General features: G+C 46.5%; 1 protein-coding gene across 2 annotated transcripts in view; it reads right to left on the minus strand.

The window, feature by feature from the left end:
* The window catches only part of PIK3C2A (phosphatidylinositol-4-phosphate 3-kinase catalytic subunit type 2 alpha), a 1,158,716-nt gene that overhangs the window by 34,403 nt on the left and 1,098,115 nt on the right, over window positions 1–26,198 (minus strand). For both annotated transcript variants that reach the window (XM_078681042.1, XM_078681043.1), the window contains 2 exons: window positions 19,026–19,135; window positions 12,055–12,180 (listed from right to left, as the gene is read on the minus strand). In XM_078681042.1, coding sequence (XP_078537168.1) covers window positions 12,055–12,180; window positions 19,026–19,135 — 236 coding nt within the window. The remainder of the gene's footprint in view (window positions 1–12,054; window positions 12,181–19,025; window positions 19,136–26,198) is intronic.

Consider the following 26,198-nt stretch of genomic DNA (forward strand, 5'->3'; position numbering starts at 1 on the left):
ACGTCCGCCAGCTATACTATTAGTCGACATAGACAAAGCCTTTGATTCGCTCAGCTGGGTTTATCTCTTTTAATTACTTAAAGCTGTAAATCTTTGGCCTCGCTTCATAGCCTATGTCCTCTTGCTCTACACTAACTTAACGGTGTCTGTTCGTATAGCCGGACATCACTCAGACCCCTTCCATATTCACAGGGGCGCTAGCCAGGGCTGCTCCCTATCCCCACTGTTGTTTGCCATAGCAGTGGAACCTTTGGTGGCGTGGGTTCGGAGCGACCCAGTGCTCCGTGGATTTGACTGGTCTCAGTCGAGATAGAACCACATCGCGTTATACGCAGATTACATCCTTTTCTTCATGACGGACCCATGGTTCTCGGGGCCTGCATCCTACAAATCCTTAGAGTGTTTGGGGAAACTACCGGCCTACAACCCAACCCTGCGAAATCCGTGCTTTTTCCAGTATGCGGCAACCAGGGACGAGTCTCCTGGGCACGCGATGGATGGTTTTAAGTATCTGGGTATCTTCCGAACGCCATGCCTGAAGATCTCATGGGCAAATACTATTAATCCATTGATCAAGTGTCTAAATACTGAAACAACGATATGGTCTTCCCTTCCACTGTCACTGTATGGGCAATCGGACATTTTTAAGATGGTTTGTCTGCCCCGAATAAAAACTTCCCCTACAAAATTCCGCGATCCTGCTTTGCGCAGGTAAATACCATCCAAAATTAATTTCTCTGGAATGGAGGGCGATCAGGTTTGCACTCCACACCTGCGCACAGTCTACATACTGTGGGGGTATTGCAGCAGCAGATATATATGCATATTATGTGGCTTCTCATATACTAATAATAAATGAATGGTGGTATAACTCCCCAACCGACCTGGCTTTTGCAATAGAACATGCGGCAATGGATAGGGCTCCCCTTCTCCAGCTCCTCCACAGCCACAAGCACCTAGATTTTTTCACCCCGGGCGAGTAGAGTAGTGATACAGCTTTGGCGAAACACGGTCCAACAGATGGGATGGTGCGGGACCCTAACCCAAACAACTCCATTGTGGCAAGGCACCTACTTCCACCCGGTGGCGGCTCTGGAGGGATTCTTCGGTTGAGACTTGGTGAGGATATCGACCCTGGGTGATGTGATGCAGGGTACTATCCTACAATCCTTTCAACAATTTCAGGTAGAGTTCCAACTACATAGGACACAATTTTACAAATACCTCCAATTACGCCATGCTTTGACCCCCTTTATTCATGCCTTAGAGACCCTTCCCGAGTTTCACACTCAGGAGGGCCGCCTACAGGTCTTTCTTTGTAGGGCTGCAGCCCAAAATTCAATGGAACAACCGAATAAAATTTGTTAAAAAAAGAAAAAACATTCTAACAAATGCCTGTTTTTTCCTGATTCGTTTCAATATTTTTTTTATTTTAACAGTTAGTCTCTTTGGTAAAATCTTGAGGGATCTACATAAACACCTCCTTGCTGAATTTAAATTTGTTGTCTACTTTTCAGAAATCTATAGCTTTCCCAGATCACCTATGGGTTCCACCCTGGTTTCTATCACAAACTGGAAGAAGGGTTAAAAGCACAAAACTAGGAAAATGGGTTACCCCTTTGTAAAATGCCATAACTGTGGAAAAACAAGTTTTTTGATTCAGCTCTGCATGTTCCTGAAAGCCGAGAAATTGGTGACACTAGCACAGTAAACGTTTCATTGAAGTCATTTTAGGGAAAAAACAAGCTTTTTTGTGCAGCACTTTTTTCCTATAAAAAAAAAACAAAAACACCAAATGTTGCTGTATTTCGGCTATTTTCTCAGTCACCTTCCAGGAGAATCCACAAACCCTGGGTACCTCTGGTATCACAAGGATGTTGGAAAAAACAGAAGCAAACGTGGCATGGATACCTCATATGGAGTAAAGGTTATGGAGAAGTAACCGTGAACTACCCCAAATAGCCAAAAAAGGGCTTGGCACACTGAGTCCAGGCAGTAAAGCCAGGTAGGAGCCTATAATAATTGGTCACCTTGTACTGTGTCAAACATTTTCCTGATGCAGTAAGGAATCAGTGACAGCAGGAGAAAAGTTTATGCAACTATTCTTGACTAGTTGATCCTTATGGTATTGCCTAGGATCCAAAAGTTTATACAACTATTCTTGACTAGTTGATCTTTATGGTATTGCCTAGGATCCATAGATGCAAAGTTAGGATATTTTCTATTCTTTTATGTTGTAAATAGGTCAACTGTTGGTCAACTGTTCCAAGCATTTGTTTGGAAATGGATCCTCTGATTGTGTTGTTGGGTGCCGCTGATGAAGATTAAGTATACCCTATTAATTCATCTGCTGGTGGACTTATTTCACAATTGCTACTGGCTGCTAGAACAATTGTGTGGAAGGCACCTGATTTGCCCACTATTAAAATGTGGCAGTCTTGAAAATCTACACTATGGAAAGACTAACATCTACTAGTCCGGATAGGATGCTTTGGTTTGAAAAAACTGTGCGGACAAACAACTAGTGCTATGTATTGACTAATACGTATTCTTATTATTTTAAGTTTCTTATTTTTTTTACCGAGGCACTCTGAATTCCTCATAAACACTGGTCTTAAAACATTAAATAAAGTTGTAAAAAAAGGTGTCATTCAGACAAGGTGCTGAACCTCCATATAATGCAGGAGGACTTCTTCAGTATGGCCATGTACAGCCCACCAGGGGCTTGAAATAAGAATAAAGTACGATTTATGATCTACATTTGCTGGAACTTCCATTACGTGAGTGATATTAAATACTGTGGAGGAAAAACAAATTTCTGAGATACAGCAGGGCTATTAATCACTGTAATGAAGCAAGAGCACTGCGCTAAGGGAGCAGTACAGCTGTGCAAGACATCTGAGGGGAAAGTCCAGCTCACTGACCTGTGCATCAGCAGAAGTGAAATGAGAATCAATAGATGTTTGTGACCTCTAAATCATCGTCCTCGAGCTTACCCTCAAAGCAATAATGAAGTAAATATCCTCACACTCATGTCCATAAATATAGGAGAAAAAAAGAGCCACACTTTCGCATCTAGGAAACTTGCAAGTGGATGGCTGGCTCCTCCCCATCCAAGACAACTTGAAGCAACTCCTTGGTTTCTTTAATTAATTCTGTAAGAACTTTGAGGGCTGATTACAGATAAGTTGTGGCCTTTGTAGTCCGAGCCTTAGGCTTGCTTTTAGCAAAGCAGAGACAGAGGGTGTTGGCATCTAATAAAACGATCCCATTAGAAAAGGACCAGTTGCTCCTAGGCCTTGAAAAACCTTAAACACTGCCACCCTGAAAGCCTAACCCAGTGTACAGTAAAAAGAGGGGTAGGAAAAAGGTACACATCAAATCCTTTTTAGAATGGATGATGTTCTGAAAATGACCTCTGATGCAATAGGGAATAACTAGGGTGCTATATTCTTGAGGCCAAACAAAACCGATGCCTCAAAGAGGATGAAGATTCTAATACCAACCTCTTATTATAATGCTTTTTTCACGTTATGGGAAGCATCCTCTACAAAAGAAATAAAAGTTCTAAAACAGACGAGTGGTTTGGGAGTATGATCTAGCTTTCATACCTGGACAGTGGAGTCATACCACCTTGTCCATCCCTCACAGCTTTATGGTGCAAATTTAGGCAAATTCCTGTGGAAGAAATATCTTAGTTGGCCCTCAGACACCAGCGCCACATGGAGTGCACCCTGTGCCAGTGGGGTCTGACACAGACTTCTTATTCATAGATTTGTTTTAAATCCTGACATTGGAAGAGAAAGCAGCAAGTAGAAAAAGGACCCTCCCAAGACAGCTCTAACATGAGCAGTAATGTTTGCTCATGGAGCCCTTACATCATAACAGGTAGAAACAATTATACAGCTTCATAAATAAAAACATTATTTTACATCGTAGAACTCATCTTGGAATTTGTCCCAGCGTCCATCTGAGAACTTTAATGTTTTTCCAGATCCAGTCTGATGTTTGTGGATATTTCTAAAGATTAGGAAGTTGTGGCAAGATATATACATCAGAGGAACTAAAACAGCCAGAAGTTGGAAAGTGCTTTATTGATATACAGTATTTAAGAAATTGGGTTGTTGGTTGAATAGGGTGTTAACCCTGTTGAAGCAACAGCCACAATTCCTGTCAGGGTGAACCAAAAAAATCTGGTAGCTTGGTGTAAAAGCAGTCAGGCTTAACTTAGAGGCAATGTGCAAAGTATTTATGCAGCATACAAACCCACAAACAAAAGTGAAAACGCAACAAAAAAAAATGACACCCATTTAGAAAAAATAGAGTACATTTGAATAAAGTATTTGACACTAAACAACAGAAATACAATCAGTAGAACTTGAGTTCTGAATTTGTAAAGTTTAAAGTAAAAACTAGCACCTAAAAGATCAAAGCGCCAACGGCAGACATCTAGTCCAGCAAGACCAGGTCAAAGTAAAAAGAAAATATGCCCAAGTGCGAGTCTGATACAAAAAGTGGATTGGGCCCCATTGGCGCTTACCCTCGGACTTCGAGGAAATGTAGGCAAAAATGTCTCTGAGAAGGCAGGTGTTCAGTGGGGCAAGGCAGCAGGCGCTTATCTAGGAGAAAGTGTTGTTGTCGGACAGCCACTGGACAAAGTTGCAGTGAAGATTTCTATGTTCAGATTTCGTCACTTTTTTGGAAGTTGAAAATCTCCAGCAGGACGAGGCTAGAGGCTGTAGCCGATGAGAGTTCAACAAGGCTGGATACCCCTTCAGCTTAGGACCGCTGAATAGGATTTAATGCTGCAGAGAATAATGTAGCGGGAGCTCCCGTGAAGTTAAGCTGACCGGCGATTCACCATGGGCGGATAGACGAGCAGGCTGGTCCAGATCTTCCCTTGGATCACAGGGGAAGGTTTAGCCAAACATTTTTTTAAGTCCCAAGTTTTGAGTTTTCTGGGCACCTTTAGCATCACCACCAAGGGTCCAGGACTGAACGGGCACCAATTGGGGGTGGGAGGGTGGCTCAGGACTCACTCAAGCTGAATTCTGATGTTAGTTCAAGACGGTCAGGGCCTTTTCTGAACCCTGAGGCTCTGACCAGGAGGCCAGCTAACTAGCCCTTGAAGTCACTCTTGTAGTTCTTGGTTCAAGCAATCGAACAGGGCTCAAGCAGCATGGCAGGGCTTTGGAAGCCCAAAGCCGGCTCCAGGCAGCAAAGCAGTCCTACCAAGTGCAGCAATGCGGTCTTGTGGAGTACACACTAGGCAGTCCTCAGAGTGCTTCCACAGGTCCAGAAAGTGAAATAAAGAGTGGGTCTAAGGGTGCTATTTTTATACCTGATGACTTCTTTGAAGTGGACGTTTCTAGAGAATTCCCCTTAAAGTGCTTGAAGTTTCCAGCTTGCCCTGCCCTGGCTCCAGGCAGTCTGCATGAACAATGCCAGGGTGAAAAGTCAGAGAACAGTCTATTCAGTTGAAAATGGGGCTATGCCAAGCTCCATCCCCCATCCTGCCAGCTGATAGCCCATCAAGCACATTTAATACCTCTACTGTGTGGCTGGATGAGAGGACTAAACAAGGTTCAACTGCCAACTACACCAAGTCAATACAACCAGAAACAGGCTGCATGCACCAAATGGTTAGGGCAGGAAAATGCCAACTTTCTAAATGTGACATGTTCAAAGTAACAACTTAAAATTCAATGTTACCATTGAAAAGGTTTTTTTAATTACAATTTCTCAAACACCAATCATGAAATGTTTACATGTTCTCAATCAAAGTTTGGCACCTATTAAATGTAATAAGGCGGAGCCATGGGTGGGAACCGCAACACCCAGACCCCGGTCCCCTCGACCCAGATGAAGATGGATCGCTTCATCAGACCGGACCCAGACTCTGGTGCCAGCCCTCCGCCTGCGCAGGGAGCCGCCGAGGGAGATCTCTCCACCATCCTCCAGGCGATAAGTGAATCCCAAGCCTCGGTCGAAAGTAAGATTGGGGAGGTAAAGGTGGATGTGGCCCTCCTTCGACAGGACCTCAGAAACGCCACGACGCGGATAACAGCAACGGACTCCCGTATCTCCACGGTGGAGGATGATCTGGGCACCCTCAAAACGCAAGTGGCCCGCCTTCAAACACTGACGTCGGAGCTCCACAGCCAGGCGGAGGATGCTGAAAACAGGGCGTGACGGAACAATTTGCGCCTCCTGGGCTTTCCGGAGGGAGTGGAGCAGGGCCGCACCGCCACCTTCCTTGAAACCTGGATCCGCTCATGGTTGCCCGCTGAGAGGCTTTCCCCCTGGTTCGCAGTGGAGAGGGCCCACCGGTCACTCGCTCCTAAGCCGCCCCCTGGTGCCCGTACCATTATCCTTCGGATTTTCAACTTCCGGGATCGAGACACCATCCTGGGGGCCGCCAGGGACTTGGGCCCATTGCTCTTCCAAAATTCCAGGATAATGATCTTCCCAGACTACTCCAAAGAAGTCCAATCTCACCGCCGGATCCTATGATGGGGTCAAGCAAAAGCTCCGGGCCCTTGGGCTCCACTACGGCCTCCTTTTTCCAGCTCGGCTGAAGGACTTCTTCCAAGACAGGACCTTTTTCTTCGACACTCCCCAGGCGGCGTGGACCTGGCTGACGGAGGAGAGCCCCCTCCTGCCCGGGGCGACTCGCTCCCCTGCCTGGAGGCAGCCATCGAGCCGCGAGGCACCCAAGATGCAATGGCGTCGGACCAGGTTTCGCAGGCGGGGCAGCCTTCAGGGAGGGGCCTCCCACTCTCCAGGGACGCGGTCCTGCTCCTCCCCCACCTTGGCCTCCTCCTTGATTGACCTGGGGCGTGTCCCTAAACCAGATGCCGGCCTACGCAAGGCACGATCGGATTCGGACCTGTCCTGAAGCCCCTTAATCCACGGATCTGTTGGGGAAGAGAGAGGGTGATCAACTCGACAATCTGGACGCCTGGTCTTCCTCGGCTGGGCCCGACACGCTGGACCCATTCTGACTGGTAGTGTGGGGCTCCACTCAGCTCCTGGGGAGGAGCCCTCAGCGGCCGCCTTCCCACTTTTATATTCCTTGCAGGACGGAGTATGCTGTATTAAGTTGACTTCACGCTCATGGTTCTTTTGTGTATAGCTGTAGGTACTCATCCTATAAGATGGAGGGCGGTCCTCCTTAATTAAGCGCTTGCCTGCTACTCTTGCTCCCTGCTAACCGTTTTAGTTTAGCGCCTCACCTTAGTGGGGTAATTGTTAGGTTGGGGATTGGGGCGACAGATGCTTCCTGTTTTGAAGTGTAGGGTGGGGGGTGTGGGTGGGTGGGGAGTCCGTTGGCTCCCGTTGGTTTGTTAGTCTTAGCTGCCTACGGGCTGCTCTTTGGTTCTGTTCTGCTTGGCCGTTCATGGGCTTTTGTTGGTGCTACCTATGGGTGGCTGGTTGCAGCTCTCTTTCTTGGCAATATACTGCGGGTGGGTCCACACTTGCTACGTAGCTCTTGGTGTCCCCTACTTTGTTGTTTTCGGCCGCCACCGGGGTTGGCTGCGAGCAGCCACCCCCCCACTACCTCTTCCCTTGGGTCTCCCACACTGCTAGTCCGCTCACTGACCCCGATGCTTCCCCTCGGGCCCTGCACGGGGATGTTGGCCCTTACCTCCTGGGGTGCACTCCCCGGCGTTCCCCCGCCCCCCCCATCTCTTCCTCCCTGATGGCGTACACACTCACTAGACCCCTTCACATCCTCTCCTGGAACGTCAATGGCCTCCTCGATCGCATTAAACGCACAGCCATCCTCCGAGCAGCTCATCGCCATGCGGCGGATGTCCTCCTCCTCCAGGAGATGCACCTCTTAGGCACACAGTGTAACTTCTTAGCCCGCTACGGCTTTGCGTCAGTTTGGCACTCCGGCTTCACGCGAGAGTCCAGAGGAGTGACAGTCTTACTTCGGAAGGGCCTCCCCTTCAGCTTGACCGCGGCTGAAACCGATCCGCAGGGTCGATATGTAGTGATATCGGGTGTTGTGGAGGGATGCCCCCTAAACCTCCTGAGTCTCTCCATCCCCCCCACTCTCCTATCCCCGACACTTCGGCATTTTACTCAAGTCGTCTCCTCCCTCCCGCAGGGTCTTACGGTGGTTGGCGGAGACTTTAACGCCATCATGCAGCCTCAATGTGACACCACCGGGACTCCATCCATGGCCCGTATCTCCTCCGCTAGTGCTCTGTCGGACTGGGCCTCAGCTCTGGGACTCTGTGATGTGTGGCGGGTCTATAACCCCCGCACGAGTCAGTACACCCATACGTCAGCCTCCCACCATACCCACTCCCGTATCGACCTCCTCCTGCTACCGGCCGCGGACTGTCCTCTGGTCTCTGGCGCCACTATCCTGCCTAGGGGATTGTCCGACCACTCCCCTGTCTCCCTCCGGCTCGGGTCTTCCACGAGCGGTCTGGCGTCTCAACACCTGGTTCCTGCAGGACTCTGTCCTGGTGGAGTCCCTTGGTCAGGAACTCAGCCACTACTTCTCTACCAACGAGGATTCGGTCCCCTCCCCGGGGACTCTGTGGGAGGCGAGCAAGGCAGTGATCCGCGGAGTGGCTAGGGGGTTGGTTCACGCGAAATGCTCGGACCAGATGGCCCAGCTTGCGCACCTGGAGTCCCGGGCCGCGCAGCTGGAGGCGGCACATACCCTTGCTGGGCGCCCAGACCCCTCCCGACAACTGGCAGTAGTGCGAGAGGAGATCAGTCGGATCTCGCTGGACTCCGCCAAGTTGCTGTGGCGCTCGTCGGTGGCGCGAGTGTACGGGTGGGGGGACAAGAACGGTAAGCTCCTCCATAATTTGGACTCCTATCCCAAAATCACCCGCATCATTCCGGAGGTCCGAGCGTCCAGACACTTCTACACGCGCCTCTACGCTGCCCGACCCTCAGACACGCCCCTGACCGCCCTGCTGGACGGGGCCGGCGCCCGGCTGCCCTCTCTCCCTCCGGACACTGCGGAGGCCATGGACCGGCCCTTCACCCTGTAGGAGGTTCACCCAGGGAGGACGCCGGGCCCCGACGGGTACCTGCAGGAATACTACGTTGCCTTTTGCGACATCCTGGCACCCCGACTGCTAGGCTTTTTCCGACACGTGGCGGAGACCGGCTCCTCCCCCCCCCCCCCTCACCCCCCCTGAGTCAGACCTGGCCACGATAGTGGTCATTCTGAAAACTCAGCCGCCTTCCCTGAGCTGTGCCGACTACCGCCCGATCTCGCTGATCAACACAGAGATCAAGCTCTTCGCCACAATATTGGCCCAGCGGCTCCGGCCTCTCCTGCAGGAGTTGGTTCACCCCGACCAATGCGGGTTCATGCCGGCTAGGGGTACCCATCACTGCATTCGTCGCCTCCACCTGGCATGGCTCACCGTGCGTGCCTGACCCCATACCTGGCCCTCCTATTCCTCGACTTCGAAAAGGCCTTCGACATGGTGAACTGGGATTACCTTCAGGACGTGTTGGAGGTGATGGGCTTCGGCCCCCTGTTTCGCCGTCTCATCAAGGTCCTTTGCACCAATCCCCGAGCTCGGGTGCCTATTAATGGAGAGCTCTCCGAGGCCTTCCCGATCTGCAGGGGCACGGAACAGGGGTGCCCCCTTTCGCCACTCCTGTTTGCGTTAGCGATGGAGCCCCTGGCGACGCTTATCCGTCAGGATCCCCTCATTCGGTGTTGGACCTGGAACGTGCGCCATGTGGACACAATAGCCCTTTACGCAGACGACATGCTTCTCTACCTGGCGGATCCAGCGAGTTCAGGCCCCAGGTGTTTGCAGGTCCTCTCGGCCTTTGAGGAGGTCTCCGGGCTCCGTCTCAATGCGGCCAAGTCCACGCTGGTCCCGCTGCACTCTTCAAAATGATGGTCCTCCCCCGCTTCCTTTACCCGCGCTCCTGGTTCTGTGAACGAGACGGGGCCCTGTCCCGCTTTCTTTGGGGAGGTAGGCGACCGCGTATATCCCTCGCACACAGTCGTATTCCCCCCTTTGACGGAGGCATGGGGGTGACCCACCTCCACCTTTATTACCTTGCCACTAAACTCATAGTTAACCACGGCTGGTACGCGGGCGGCTGCTCCGACCCAGCATACCGGGTGGAGCTTGACGCGATGGACTTCCGGCAGGTTCAAGCACTCCTCTACGGCAGTCCGGTGCCGAGGACAACGGCCCCGATCACCAGAACGGTACTCCTGGCCTGGCGCACCGCCCTGCGACATGTAGGGTGGGATCGTAAACTCACCCGGCAGACACCGCTCTGGCATGGAACCTGGCTCCGGGAGGTCTCGTCCCTGGAAGGATTTCAATGCTGGGATCTGATTGGAATCTCGGTGCTTCGGGGATGTCTGGATTGGGGACCATGTTCACACATTTGCAGACCTACGACAACGCCATGCCCTTTCTCACGCCCAGCACTTTCGCTACCTGCAACTACGACACGCCCTCCACACGCACCTCCCCTCACCTGTCTCCCTTCCAGAATTTAGTCCGCTAGAAGCCCAGGTGATGATGGGTAATCTGGGCAGGGGTGGAGTGTCCCGCATCTACCGTACCCTAGTGAATAATGGGCCTGCTTCCGTGGATCGGCTTCGTGCCCGCTGGGAGGGTTGGGTGGGCCCCCTGGAGGAGGTGGATTGGAGGGATGCCCTTATGGCGCCCAGAACCCTGACCTCGTCCTCTAGGCTGCGCCTGGTGCAGATCTATTATCTCCACGCGGCATACCTCACCCCAGAGCGGTTATTCCAAGCCTGCCTACGTCCGTCCTCGGACTGCCTGAGATGCGGCATAGCTTCTGCTGATTTTTATCACATGGTGTGGCTCTGCCCATGGATAATGTTAATCTTGGGGGGGGGATCTGGGGGGGTGGAGCGGGAGCTCACACAGGCCCTGGGATGGGTGGTCCCACATGATCCTCTTAGGATGCTGTTGGGGGTCTTTGCTGGCTTAGATGGATCCTGGATGGACTAACGGCTCTTGAGGACGGCGGTGGCCAAGAGAGACATAGCGTTGCATTGGTCACGGACCACAGAGCCAACTGTGGGGGGGTGGAGGAAGGGGGTGGACTGGTACGGGACACAGGAGGAGGCCCCATTTGAAGCCCGAGGGTGCCCGGAGTTATTCCACAAAGTGTGGGGGAAATGGTTCAATATGCTACCGCCATGACTTTCTGTTGCTCTTCTGTACCACGTAATGCTGCACCCGTTCTGTATGAGGTGCTGCTGGACTGGTTTAGTCTGACCCTACCCGTATTTTTTACTGTTCTAGATCTATTGTTTAGGCTGATTGATGAGCTGCTACCAGTGAATTTTGCTTGTTTTTTACATACTCAATAAAATTGATTATCAAAACAAAAAATGTAATGGGCAACCCAATAGTCTCTTGTGAGAGAGGTAGGCCTCACGGTAGTGAAAACGGCAATTTGGAGTTATTCATTACCAGATCATGTAAAACTTAAAAGTACATCTCCAACCTTTTAATTACGATGCCCCCTGCCACATGGTTCGGGCCTGGGACAAGTTTTAAGGGGTCACTTAAGTGGATGGCACAATAACTGCTGCAGGCCTACTAGTAGCATTTAATTTACAGGACATGCCATGGGTTTATGGTATACCGCTCTACAAGGGACTTATTAGTAAATAAATATGTCAATCAGGTGTAAGCTAATTTTATAATTGTTAAGGGAGAGAGCTAAAAACACTGGTCAACAGGGGTAAATTGCACAGAGACCTAACCCCAACAAAATCAAATTTCAGCAAAGTGGAGGGTAAAACCAAAATCTTTGCAAGAAGACCACCATAAGGCTGAAAGGTCTAACACAGTGTACATAGTTAAATGACCATAATATCATATGATGATAGGGCTCTCAAATATTCTTAGTTTTGGCACACTGTTCCAGAATTTCCATCTAGATTGGTGAACTATCATTAATAACCCACTGAAGATAATGTATCCTAAAAATCTGCGCAATAGCCTGCCTTTAAATAGAGGTGCAGATCACAGGCATGTAAATGCTGGCAGCAATACTCACCATTTCATTGAAAGTTGGATTGCTAGTTTTACGTGAAATTTTGGTTTTACGCTTGGAAGTTTTGTGTGGATCTGGAAGTAGATAGGTTTTCACATATGGATTTGGATCAGCGCCATCTTCGGTGACCTGTAAAATAAACAGCCTTAGTGCATTTCTTTAGTGACACTTTTTTTTTTAACAACAAATTTTATTGATTGATTTGAGCAGAATAAGAGACGTGGCTCCCCACAATCAGGAGATCACCACCAAGTATCTTGGTACAGTTTACATCGTAAGAACAATGTCCAATCAAGAATAGGAGTAAAACCAAGAAAAGTAACCCCCTCCCCCACCCCTACCCCCACCAACTCCCATTACCCAACTACCCTACTACCCACCCCTAATCCCTCCCTAACCCCGTGCACGTGTGTATAGAAAACCTTCGGTGCTCGGTCGTAGTGTGATAGGCATGACACAATTCACAGGCCCGTACGGCACCCACCACCTATATATCTTCCTCTTGTTCCACAGGGGGATCCAATGTCAACTCCCTATAGTCTGCCCACCGCTTCCAGATCCTTTAGTGACACTTTTAATCCTATACTGCCACTTCCTAAACACCAAAAGGACATCTCTGCAAGAACGGGAGTGAATCAGAGTACTTTCACAAACAAAGTTTAGTGTTTCAAATTTAGGAGGCAAGGGCAACCCCGGCCATGCCTGTGCCTCATCTGCCAACACAATAATTAGCGTTTTATTACTGCAGTTTCTTTGCTCTCCACTTATCATATAAGCCATGGATGTATAGACATAGAAGATGGATACTTTAAAGATTGGAGGAAGAAGTGGACAGAATTTGAATTACAAGTCACCTCAGTAATTCATTCGTAGTTACTGATATGCCCAAGGCTTGTTTCTCATTAATAAAAGATAGTATATGAATAATGAGTATCTGTGAACAACCCTTTTATGCACTGATGGAAGAAAACCCCTCATACTTAACAATCTTCAACTCTGGAATATCAGGTGAAGGGACTTTTGTACATGAGACAACGGATCGGTTATCCACAGGCCAGAGACCTTCCCCTTTGCGGAATGCAAAGTTAGAGATGTCTGGATCCTGGATTGACCCTTATCTAGGGGCAACCACCAAGCATGGACCTAGGGCTAGATGTACAAAGGCCATTTGCAGTCGCAAATTGATTCATTCGCAGAATCAGGCAGTTTGTGATCGCACAAATGTCTTTTGGTATGGTGAAAGCACAAATAGAGATTTTGTACATTGTTACTGAATCTCAATTTGGGTTTGCTGACTGATTTGGTATTTGGAAGGGGCGTGTTTAGGGCATCCCTTCCAAATACAACATCTGAATGGTATATATTAATGTTTTGCCATCAAAAGTAACACAGACATGGTGGTATGCAAACCCAAGCAAACTACCATTCCTCTGATGATTGTAAGTTGGTTGCAAATTGCAACCTACTTCATTAATATTCATGGGGTAGGTCAATTTCACTAGGAATCTGTATTGTTCGTATTGACCTATTAGTACAAAGGTTGGTTTGCAAAATACTGTACTGACTGCAAAAATACTGGTTGCAAATTGCAACCAGTGTTTGATACATCTGGCCTCTATGCCTTAGAGGACATGATTTGTATGAACATGTGCACTCTTCCCCGCCCCCCAACAAATGTAAAGTGAGTAGACTTTCTTACTAATTTCTAGTACATAAGATTAGCAGAGTGCGTGAAATTTTGAGGAAGCGGGAGGTGTGGGAAGAGTGCATCATTACTGGATGGAGGCAAGGAGTGAAAGGGTGGACATGAGGCAGAGGGAGCCAAAACCCTTGCCGTAGCACAGACACAATTGAAATGTGAGTGAATGTTCTTTATAGGCAAGGTTCAATGGCTTTGTATACTTCAACAAGAGACAGAGAAGCTAACTTGTCAAATACTGCCAAGGGGTATTCCCAGCCAAGTAGAAGAGATGGGTCAAAACATTCCATCACATATTTTGTTCTTAGGATAGAACTACCCCCAAGGGTTTGGCAGAACATGTTAATTGCGATTTGAAGAGCGCTTAGTACCGGCAGGTCTCTAAGCGCTGAGAGAGAGTAGCCATATCGCCCAAGAGTGAATATTAGCCCCTGATCAGTCTGCGTTATTGCCAAGCCTCTGTGAAGAGGAGGGTCTTCAGTTTCTTCTTGAAAGGGAGAAGGGCTTTTTCTAACCGGAGGTGGCCAGGCAACTTATTCTAAAGTTGCGGGATGAGGACAGTGAAGGCTCGCCCTCCTTCAGTCGAGTGGTTAAACCATGGGAAGGCTAGCTGGCCTTCCACGGGTGACCAAAAGGTGCGGCCGGGGACGTATTTCCCCAGTCGCTCTGTGATGTATCTTGGGGCTTGTCCATACAGGGCCTTGGGGCGATACAGAGGCCCTTGAATCTAGCTTTCCGTTTGACCGGGAGCCAGTGAAGTTTTTTGCAGCAGAGGAGTGGCCCATGCGCATCTGAGGAGCTTGAAGATCAACCTGGCTGCATCATTCATCACAACTTTTAGTTTGCCTAGCAACTTTTCCGGTAGCCCAATATATAGTGCTTGGAAGATGCTACATAGGACGTACAGGAAGGAAAACAGTGAATCAGACATCAGGGGCCCTTGAATTCCTTACAAAGGTTGTTGGAGGCCGCCAAACAATTTCATGTAGTCCACCACAACTTGGATATTTTGCATGTGAATGGAAGATCCTGGTAAAGAAATCAAACTCATTATGATGGAGGAGAGAGGAGAAGAGCATAAGAGAGTCAGACTTAGCTATTTCAGTGTCGGGTTAAAGTGGCTACTTCACTGTGCTTGCCAAGGTCTCCAACATTTGTAAAAAAACATAGCAGGCATAGGGGAGTGGGAAAAGGGTGAAAAGAGAAATACTTTATCAATTGCCAACAAAAGATAGCTCCTACCATGGAGATGAGGACAAAAGTAAACTAAATGCCCAAAAGACATCAAGCAAAGGCAAAGCCCGCAAGAAAAAAAAACATAACAGATGAACGAAAAATAGCCTTTGCAAAAAGCAGCATTGTTTGGGTTTCTTATTCACAGAGTGAAAAAACAAACTGGCAGATTGACTCACTGCTGTGCATGAGGGGATTGGGCAGGTTCCAGATTTCTTATAGTGGTAGTTTTCTTGTTAAACTGTTTTCGAATCTGAATATTTGAAAACGTGCCCAGTAAGCTCACACATAAATTGAAGTATTCTACCATTCAAGAATTGTTATGTTATAGTATTTGTAGAGGGCATGGCTGCCCCAGCCAAGGGGCATCCCAGCGCTAGTCTCAGACAGAGAAGGTGGAAGGGCCAAATAGGCGGAGCAGTAGATCATTTAGGGAAAAGATAGGCGTTTATGACCTTACGGAATGCCACATGTTTGGAATGCTTCTAATGCTCACCGGAAGGGAGTTCCAGAGTTTGGGGGCAAGAGCTCCGAGGGAACATCCTGCAGTCCTGGCTCTCTTGACCCGTGTGACGGACGCCAGGTGCTGATCCGGCAAATGCAGATGGTGGGTGGGAGTGTAGGGTATGAGAAGATCCGCTAGGAGATAAGGGGATTGGGCATTCAAGATTATATGGGAGATACACAGAGTTTTAAAATGGATTTGTTTTTACACCGGGACCCAATGAAGTCAGAGGTGGAACAGGTCCTGGGTAGACCAAAAAGTAACCGGGCGGCCACATTCTGTATCCTTTGGTTCCATTGTATCTCTGCTCTATTAGCCCTTAGATGCAGAGAGCTAGCATAATCCAGCCTAGATAATACAGTGGCCTGAATAATAACCTGACGGGTATTTGCATAAAAAAACCTAGCAAGGGTTTGAAACCACGGAGGAGCCCAAAGCAGACTCCTGCTACCGCCTTGGTTTGAGGCTGGAAGGTCAGTGCTGCATCTATTCACACGCCACAGTTTTTAACCTTCTGTTTTAGGGGTAGGCGGGGGCCTAGGGTGGAAGACCACCAGAGCTCGCTCCACAAATGAGTGTTTTTTCAGGGATTCAGAGAGAATCTCAAGACAAAATCTCGGGAAAATAAAAAGAAGACAAACTTCAAATTAACAAAGAATTAAAGTTTCTGACAAAAGAAGGTAGGGTGTGTCTCTTTACGACCACTGTGGTGGAAGTTATAGCAACCAAAAAAGACACTTTTCCAAGACACCAGCTGGCGAATGCTAGTTTCCAAGTGCTTTAAAGGGCTGCCAGATGGAGCTAATTAACTAAGTGTTGGGGTGGGGGGGGGGCATCTGGCAGAAGGATGCAGAGAACTCTTATAATGCAACTTAGTAACATCATTCTACATGTCAGAATTTCTTTAGGCCCCACAACAGGCCAAATAAATTTCACAGGAAAGTACATGGATGCCAAAACTGGTCCAGAGGAAAATAAAATAAAGTCTTATCATTTTGGAGAAGGCGGAGTGGTGAAAACCTTAGCTACTTGCACTAATGCTGTAAAGACACCTGACTGCTTCAATAATATACGTTTGCTTTTAAAGAAAATGGCCACATGTGGGCTCTAAGGTGGGAGATCAGAACCGATGGGATGGGGAGAGGTTGGGGGGGGTGAACGATCCAGCTCTGATGCGAATACAACACATTCAACCAGTGAAACAGATTTATTATGCCCAATAAGAGATCCGGGCACTAAAAACCTGTCAGAACAATGAGGTGCCATAATGACTATCTGACTTTAGTCACTTTCAATTCTGCACCACTATGCTATCATGGAAGTAAGCTGGAAGGCATATATGGTTCTGTTGCCCCACTTGATATGTAGGGTGCCCCCTTAGGGTGCAACTTTGCTGCCTATTTAAAATGCATTCAAGGGACGTTCCTAATAGATGTTGAAATGAATGAGTTCAGATTTAGCATCCTCATATCTGAAACCGAGTGCTAAGAACCCCTTAATGTAGTTCTGTTCTCAAGGAATATAGACCAACATACTGACAGCATGATGCCTTACACTGAAAAGCCTAAGCGGGCTGCTTTCAAGGTTAAGTTTGTGGACAGAAACCATTCTCATAATTCAAAAGTATGAATAACTAGCTGACAAGCTTGCAGTTGCCTTTCCGTAAAACAAAATACTTGTGATTTACAAAAAGAGAAGAGCTGTAATTACAGCCATGAGTAGGATGTTTAGTTCCAAGATGTTTATGTTGTTAAGCAGGTCGTTCAGAAACCATGGGAGATCAGAAAGGTCATGCTCACTGACCAACAAAAAGACCTTTATAAAGTTTTTAAAGGGTCTTGTGCATATGATATCACTATAGAGAGATGGCTAACCTCTGGCCTACACTGGAGTGCAGAACCAGTGTCCGAACACCTGTTCTCTCAGAGGATAATTATCTAATCTTCAGGCTCATCCACAACTTGATGTACTGAACCAGGGAACTGCTAACCTAAATTCTCAAAAGTTGGTCCCCCCACAATACCTTATTCTTTGGCAGCACTGAACACAGTATCTGATTCACCTGCTAGAACGACTGGTGTAGCCGACAAACCTATGGACTCTTCAGGCTCCAATGGACTGCTCAGTGAGCCAGTCATCATTAGGACGAGCATCACAGTAAAAAGTCCAGCAAGGCTGAATTAAAGCAAAGCTACAAACACAGAGACTTTGGGATTTGGGAGTCTGTTCTTGAGCATCAGCAACTAAGACCGAAGATGTGAATGCACAGTCAGACCCTTTATTAAATCCCTCAGCGTGGAAGGAGATGAATGCTTGAAATGTCTTCACCATAGCCTAACTCTGGATGTCATTATGTTAAGGGCAACAATTTCCTCAAGAGCCTTTCACAGCACCAAACATGGCTGGACACAGACTTGCTGTATTACATTCCAATCATCGTAGACTAATCTCTGTGTGTGTTGACTTCCATCCTGGTAACATTCAACACCATTTCAACAGTTGTTCTTCTGATCAATATGTAACCAAGGGCATGTATTGTTTGTAAGACCCTCATCAGAAGGACATGTCAGTGTCAGAAGCAGACTGGGCAGCTATTTACATCAATTACACATTCGTGAAAGTATCGGATACCAACTCTAGTGGGATGAGCGAGACCATTACTGTAAAGTTACACCTTTTTGGAGAGGTGAAACTAGCCAGTTCAAACCAAGCAGACTTCAAAATCTTTATGTCAGAGAAGATCTTAAGATGTCTCAGGTGGTAGATTGGGCCCAGCCAGAGATAATGGTGGCATTTAATAAGAACAACTTAAAGCTTTTCATTGTGGTGTGGTGCACAGCCTTTAAGTGTTTCTCACTTGAATATAGGCCTGTGCAAAAGCATGGGATACACCACCTGTAATTCAGGTAAATACAGCCCTTCAGGGAAAATATGATAAGCTAGTCTATCACAGATGTGAACCCAGTGTTTTGCTTCATGGACATTTTTGACAAAGATCCCGTATTAGGCCGTATGCCCAGTAATGCTAGTGTGGCTCACACTCTCCACAAGCTGACACTTTGGCCATAATAGGTCTCCCAGATGCAGATACTAAGAAAAGGGTGGCTTTATTCATAAATGTGGTTTCCTTTCATTATAGGAATGTTGGCATGGACACAGGATGCTCAAAGAGTACAACTACAAAGATAACAGGTTTTGAAGGTGTGCAGTAGGTCAAGGCACACCAAGCAAAGTTAGTGATATTCTGTTGAAGAGAGTTCAGAGAGCCTTTCCAGTAATTAGTTGCCTCTGTGGTGGTCACTCTGAAGGATTTAAGGGGTGAAGCCGGTAATTGTGTTAGGGGGCATGACATAGGTGTGGGCAGTGCTTCTCTTAGTAACTAACACTTGTAATTATTGAAAGTCCCCTAAATGCAGTCCTCCTTCAAGGAAGGGGTGAGATGGACATACAAGTAAAATATGTTAAAACTATGTTCAGCTCTACCTTGTTTCCATGACAGCAGCCCGTTACTTCAAAAACAGCCATGGTTACACTCACCAGATCTTTAATGTGCATCACCATAATGAACAGGGTTCCATTTCTATAGGAGATCGATAATTTAACTTTTCCACCGACTTTACCAGAAGCTGGACTCATTGGAGGTGCAGCTAGAAGAAATGAAATCACACACATGCAATTTTAATTCAGATCTATATGACATCTCATAGTACTACAAGTTACATTACAAAAAGTCTAAATAACAAAATGTCTACTCAACAGGAAAGTTGCAGTTCAATACACCAGTTTCTGAAGAACACACGATCAACCAGGCAGGCACAGGGTTGAGATGTAAAACAATTTGAAATCTCTGCGGTGCAGATATCAACAAGAAATAGCATTACTGTCAAGTAGCTTCTTCATGTCCATGCCACCAACCACGTACATTCTCAAACTTGATAAATTTACCAAGCAGTACATAGTGCCTCATGATAGGTGGTAGGGTTTCAGAATCTCTGCATTTATGACTATCAAAACATAGCTCTTCTTTAATTATGTACTCTAGTTAACAAGCAGTATAAAAAGAGTTGTGGAAACTACAAGTTGGCACCTCATAAGATGATTTGGATACAAATTCCCTTTAGAACACAGATTCTAAGCCACGGTCTAGTTAAATGAACCACAATACGTTCAGAACAGAGAGAATGTAGAGAACTGATAATGATGCAATGGAGAAAACTAAACAAGTTGACAGATTACATTTCAAAACATTCTGGTAATAAAAAGCATAACAAGAAGAACTGAAAACATAACGATGCACCATAAGACACAGAATTTACAAAAATGTAAATCCACCATAGACCATTTAATAACATTGGATTAAAAAAAGAAATGAAAACTTTGCTTTTTGACCTCAAAGCTAGTAGTACTCAGAGTATGATGTAAAATGTAAATGTAAATGTAAATGTCATGGTACTTATAGAGCGCACTAGGCGGTCACCTTGCGGTGTCGCCTATTCGGCTTCCTGGCGCTGATACTCATACCGCTGTGGAACCCCTCCTGGCTTTCCCTGTGAAGTGTCCACTCCTGGGCACCCCCAGGGTGAAGCCAGGCATCCTTAGCGCTTTTGGGGCCGGTGTGGAGGCTAAGCAAGCTATTGCCCAGAGTTGCAGCGTGGGGCCCGTGATTAGAATAGGCACCGAGGCGAGAATTAACAGGTCCGAGGAAATTGAGCCCGAGACCCCGCCGAGGCGGGAATAGAACCCTGGTCCCTGGCCAGAACTCTGCATCAGGGTATGCCGCTCTAACCATTGAGCCACACTCCTCCACTATGATGCAGAAAGCAAATTAAATGAAGATAGATGGTTGTCCTACTATCAAAGAAAACTGATGCAATAGTTTGCTGCTAAGTCTACTTACCTTTGATAACAATCTGGTGGCTACTCTTACTAACTGCACATTCCTCACCTTGTGAATATTCCCCAAGCGTCAGAGTGAATTCTGAAGTTTTAAAGCAGTACTCCTAGGCGCTGGTAAGTAGCGCCATGGAGCTCCGCACAGACACCGTTCCGCCTCCAGAAGTGAAGAGAGGGGCAGCATGTAAGCACCACCCAGGCGTGCTATTGTCAGTTTCTTTCTATAGCTGTCCATACCCTCCAACGGACAGCCTTTAGGCAGATTGGGCTGACCAGTATGCAAGTCTCTAAATTGAGACCTATTTAGATGAAAAAAGAGTCCCAGTTCACAGAAAGGGTAGGTGGGAGGGTCGTGAGGTATCTGGTTGGATACAGTAATCGCCAGAAAGATCTTTACCTACGGTAAGTAACTTGTTCTTCTAATAGATGCTTCTAACAGCAGGTTTCTCACCTTGGGACTCGATACCATAGCAGGGAAACAACCTTTACAAAGCAACTTTTACAACGCACTACCATTACAACAAAACTTTTACAACGCAACATCCAATACAACGCATGCCATTACAACGCAACCATTACAACGCATACCATTTCAACGCATGTCATTACAACGCAGTCATTACAACGCATACCATTACCATCCAATACTTACTCTACTGTTCCACCCCCTGGAGTTAGAATAGTAATTTTTACCCCTACACTATCCAACACTTACCCTATTGTTGCACCCCCTGGAGTTAGAATAGTAATTTTTACCCCTACACTATCCAACACTTACCCTACTGTTGCACCCCCTGGAGTTAGAAGAGTAAATTTTACCCCCACACTATCCAATACTTACCAAACATGCAATTTTAATGTTATGCGTTGTAATGGTATGCGTTGTAAAGGTATTATGCGTTGTAATGGAATGCGTTGTAAATGTAGTTTTTAAATTTTCGTTGTAATGGCATGCGTTGTAATGGAATGCATTGTAATGGATGTTGCGTTGTAAAAAATGCGCTGTAAAGGTATGCATTGTAAAAGTGTGCGTTGTAACGTCATACATCCACCATAGCAGTGCCTCTCAAGGTAGTGGGCTTGTAAACTGGATGGACCTGACCATCAATACAGTAGTATGAACTGATGCGCACGTAACCAACTGACAAATGTCCAAGACAGGCCCTTTGTGTGCCACTGCAGTGGTAGTAGCTTGGACTCTGGTAGAATGAGCCTGTAAGTCTTCTGTGAGCTACTTCTTGAGGTTGTATGTCTTTTTAATGCATGTCTTTACCACGCAGCCTTTATAACGCATGCCCCATTAACACACACTGTAAATATAAGTAAGGTAAGTAAAACGTGTGTGTGCATGTGAATATATATATATAAATATATATATTCACTGAAAAAACACAATGGTTACAGGGAAGTTATAATTAGGCTCAGATTTCACTCATACAAAATCTCTTATTCCCACAGAAAGTTTGGTTAGTGCTCTAATCAACAAAAATGAGGACATATTTTCTGAGTTCTCAAATAGAGACAAAACACTTTTAAATAATTTTCCATCTTAATTTTTTTTTATCCAGTTGAACACTTGATTACATGTTACACTTAAGGAAGAGAGTGTGGTGTTGCAGCCAGGGCTGCAGACTTTGCAACTGGGGAACCAGGTTCAAGTTTCAGCATAAGCTCGCTATACTGTGATTCTGGGCAAATCACTTAATCTCCTCATGCGTAAAACCAAAATTAATGTGTCCTTCTGCAATGTAACTGATGCTCATGTGAGGCACTTTAATACCTTCAGGTCAAATCTGCGCTATATAAAACTGCAAAAAAAAAAGAAAAAAAGAAGCAGCATTTAGGGTCTTGCACACTTCCGTCATAGGGCTATACTTGGGCTACATCTAGGTGATATTTGAGCTGTGTTGGGCTCTTTATTCTCTGGTGGCCATCTTGGGCGACTTATTTGTTAGGAAGCTCCCTAAATTCCACATTTACTGAAGTATCCTGGGTAAAAAATGCTTTCAGTTTCCACCAAGATGGTGTTTAGATGTGCCACACTTTTGGCATAAATTCAGAATGCTAGCACTCTAGTTGTTCATTAGAACACTGTAGTAAAGCTGCCGATCGCCAGGGAGTTAACTGCCAGTCTACAGCTGGTGCTGAAAGTGCATGTTTCAATTTGCATGTCTGAATGTTTTAATTAAACAGAAGAGGAAGATATTAATGAACTCACTTAAAATGTGTCCTACTTTTTCTTTCTACAGCACTAACCATAATTTCTATGACAAACTGAGCCCCCTCATTTTGTTCCTTTCAAAATTACATGTTTTTAGTTTTACCAGTTTGATTCAATCAAAATGGCTTCATGTGTGCCATACATTTGTCTTTAATAAGACTGTCAACGCTCTAGTTGTTCTTTAGAACACTCTGGGAGGCTGCAGTAGAACACAAGGGAATCAACTGACAGGCTTCTCCTGTTGGGCGTATATGATTACTGAGAATGTCAGACTTCATTCTCATATGGCTACGAAAGGTAGTGTGAACTTACAGAAAACAAGCTCTCATTTTAGCTTTTGGAGCACCTTCCATAACCTCTATGAGAAAACCATAGCAGAAGGATTTTTCACAGGGTAAAATCACCTTACAACACACCACATTTCCTAAAATTAGTATGGTACCATAATTTAATGATTTATAGTGTAACTAAAATCTTTTATCACCCTTTATACGTTCTTTTGCGATCCTCACAACCTGCCATTCACTACAACGCATTTCAATGGGGTGCTATCATGTATGTCGGGCTGAAGTCAAGTCTAAAATCTCTATTGGAAGCTCACTAACCCCTCTCCCACCACTTTCACACCCCTGCCGTCAAGGTTCACCCTGAAACTTTCCAAGCACAACTAGAATCAACACAGCAAAAGCTCATGAAGATTTGTCAAACAACGCCAAAGATATAGGCAAGTCAAAAACGCTTTTCCTAAAACATGGTCCTATCTATAACTACCTAGTGCCATGCTGTAAAATGACAAAAGCCACTGTGGACAGCACTGTACTAGTCCTATGCTTAAAGACTTTGCTGTAGAAATGGCAAAAGACGTTGTCCCTTTCTATCTCTGCGTGGATGGCACTGTGCTAATCCTATGCTTAAAAACTTTGAAAGAAAAGCAGACATTTAAGGTGAGCAGATCTAGAGTGTTGCTGGTGTTGAGAGTGCTTCATACAGGAGATGCTTTCCACCTACACTTGAGAACTACCCATAGTTCTCTGCTTCATAAGATTGGGTTAGAGGTTTGGATGCTTATGTCCAGGACACCTCCGATTTTATTCGTAAGATTGACTGTGTTCATTGGTGCCCTGATATGCTTTTAATGACTTTGGATGTATCAGCATTGTACACTTCTATTGGACATTTGGATGGGTTGAAGGCCATAGAACATTTTCTTGACAAGCGTCCCATGTATTGTGCAGTCCACAATAAGATGTTACTGTCGATGATAAAATTGAGCCTTGAGCAGAATTATTTTGTATTCAATAATCAAATTTACCAGCAGACTAAGGGTGTCGCGATGGGGGCCTGCTTCTCCCCCAGTTATGCATGTTTACAGATGGGATTGTGGGAGGAGCAGGTCCTATTGCAGCAACTTAGAGGCACCATGGAGCAGAACATCGTTCTGTACCTCCGCTATATAGATGATTTATTTTTTGTATGGCGGGGCACAGAGACAGCAGCGAATGAGTATGTCAATGAATTGAATGGTAACAGGCTGAATCTTAAATTTACATCTCATATTCATGCTACATCCGTCTGTTTCCTAGACATGCAAGTGTATGTGGATAATGACATCATAGCCACTAAGCTTTATAGGAAACCAACAGCTGGCAACACTGTACTACACGCGACTAGTCACCACCCGCCCCATCTGATCCGCAGCATCCCTTATGGGGAGATGCTGCGGATACGACGGATTTGTAGTTCAGAGATTGAATGTGCGGCTGCACAAGAAGCCAGTATACTGAGATTCTTGGCAAGGGGATACTCAGATATCGTGGAGTCGGCTATCATCAAAACTCAACTGATACCCCGAGACATGGCCCTAATACCCAAGCCTAAGGGCCTACCGCTTGCCATACAAGAGTGAAAGATTCAACCACGCATGATTTTGTCATTCAGCAGGCAGCACTCTGACATCAGAAAGATTTTTTATCGTAATTGGAATCTCATTAATGGGGATCAAGTTATAGGTCAGAGGGTGCCGGAGCAACAATTGCTTACTTTCAGAAGATGTCCATCAACGGCCAAGGCATTAGTCAAAAACACCCTAGAACCCCAGATGTCTAGTACATGGTTGGCCCTTAGCAAAGGTTTTTAAAAATGCACCCAGTGTATAGCCTGCCGATACAGATGTAACAAAAACAATTACACTAGTCCGTTTAAGCAAAAACCGCTTGAAATCTCTAAAAGACTCACGTGTAAAACGGATTTCGCAATTTATGTGCTGGAGTGTTCGTGTGGGCTGAGGTACATGGGAAGTACCAGACTTCCGGCTCAAAAACGAATACTCCAGCACATAAGGGCTATACTAGGCAAAGATCAAGCCTAACCGGTGGCTAGGCACTTTGAGGAAGTGAACGAGGCAAATCCAACTCAGATCCAGTATTTTGTCATCGACACTGTGTGGCCTCTTAAACAGGGCGGTGACAGGGAAGCGAGGCTTCGTCTTCTCAAAACCAGGTATATACTGGAATTAGATAGCAAACACCCGAATGGGTTAAATGCGAGTGAGGATTTGTACACGTGCCTGTAAAAGGGCTCTTTGCTTTTTAGGCATTTCCATATAGTTTGGGTTATTTTTCATTGCAGGGTCTATTAAGAGGTTATCGTTATATTTACTGTATCGACCAATTTATAAATTGCGGAGCATTGTAGATGAGATGGTTACAACATGTCTCGCGTCTAACTTAAGGTTATTTTAATGGTGGGGGGTTTTGTTAGCATCACTTTGATTATACTTTGTTTAGCCCTTGCACATGCACTTTACAAATTTACTTGAATATTATGACTCCTAGTGACCAGTAGGATTATAATGTGACTTGGGGTCAGAGCCTTACATCTGATAAACTGATGTATAGCCCACTTGGGCAATATCATCCAATTGTACAAACTTGTTATTAAGATTCCTATTTTCGGAGGAGGAGCCAAGCCGGCGACCAAGATGGCTGCTTAGGCTCCCGGCTCCGTAAACCTTCCCACCCTGCTACGTAATCCTGCCTGTTATCCTGAGCCGATGCAACTCCCCCGTGTAGATGACTTACTACGGTGCAGTATTGTGTAGCCCCGGAGGTTCCATGTCCTCTGAGTGATGAGAAACGTCGTCTCGAAGTTTTTGGCCTGCGTTGGCGTTTGAGCCGGGACCCTGGGTGGGCGTGCGTCCGGCCAACAGTTGAATAACATCGGCCATCGGACCGGGTTGGAGTCAGCCCATCGGAGCGGTGGAGAAGTTTGGTCCCATCTCGTGCTGACGGCGCCGTACTGGAATGGCACAACTACACTGAGGGTACAAGTGGAGTGATATAAGTACGGAGTTCTATAACATGCCCGGCTGGGAACCGTCCGCTATGCGAACTGATGCTCGCGTATATATCCTGATCAGGGCTCCGACCTATCCTGGCACGCAGGCGGCTTAAATTACGGGCCCTCGCTCTGAACAACTGGGGGGGTCTCTCTCCAAGAGCCCCGGGGACTGACCCTGTCCGGAGAGCATGACATGGCGCCTGGCGTAGATCCTGGTGTGAGTCGGACCCGCTCCTCAGAGGCGTCCGCACACGGCC

This window comes from Lissotriton helveticus, chromosome 3_1 (assembly GCF_964261635.1).
Source record: "Lissotriton helveticus chromosome 3_1, aLisHel1.1, whole genome shotgun sequence".
In the NCBI taxonomy this organism is placed as follows: domain Eukaryota; kingdom Metazoa; phylum Chordata; class Amphibia; order Caudata; family Salamandridae; genus Lissotriton; species Lissotriton helveticus.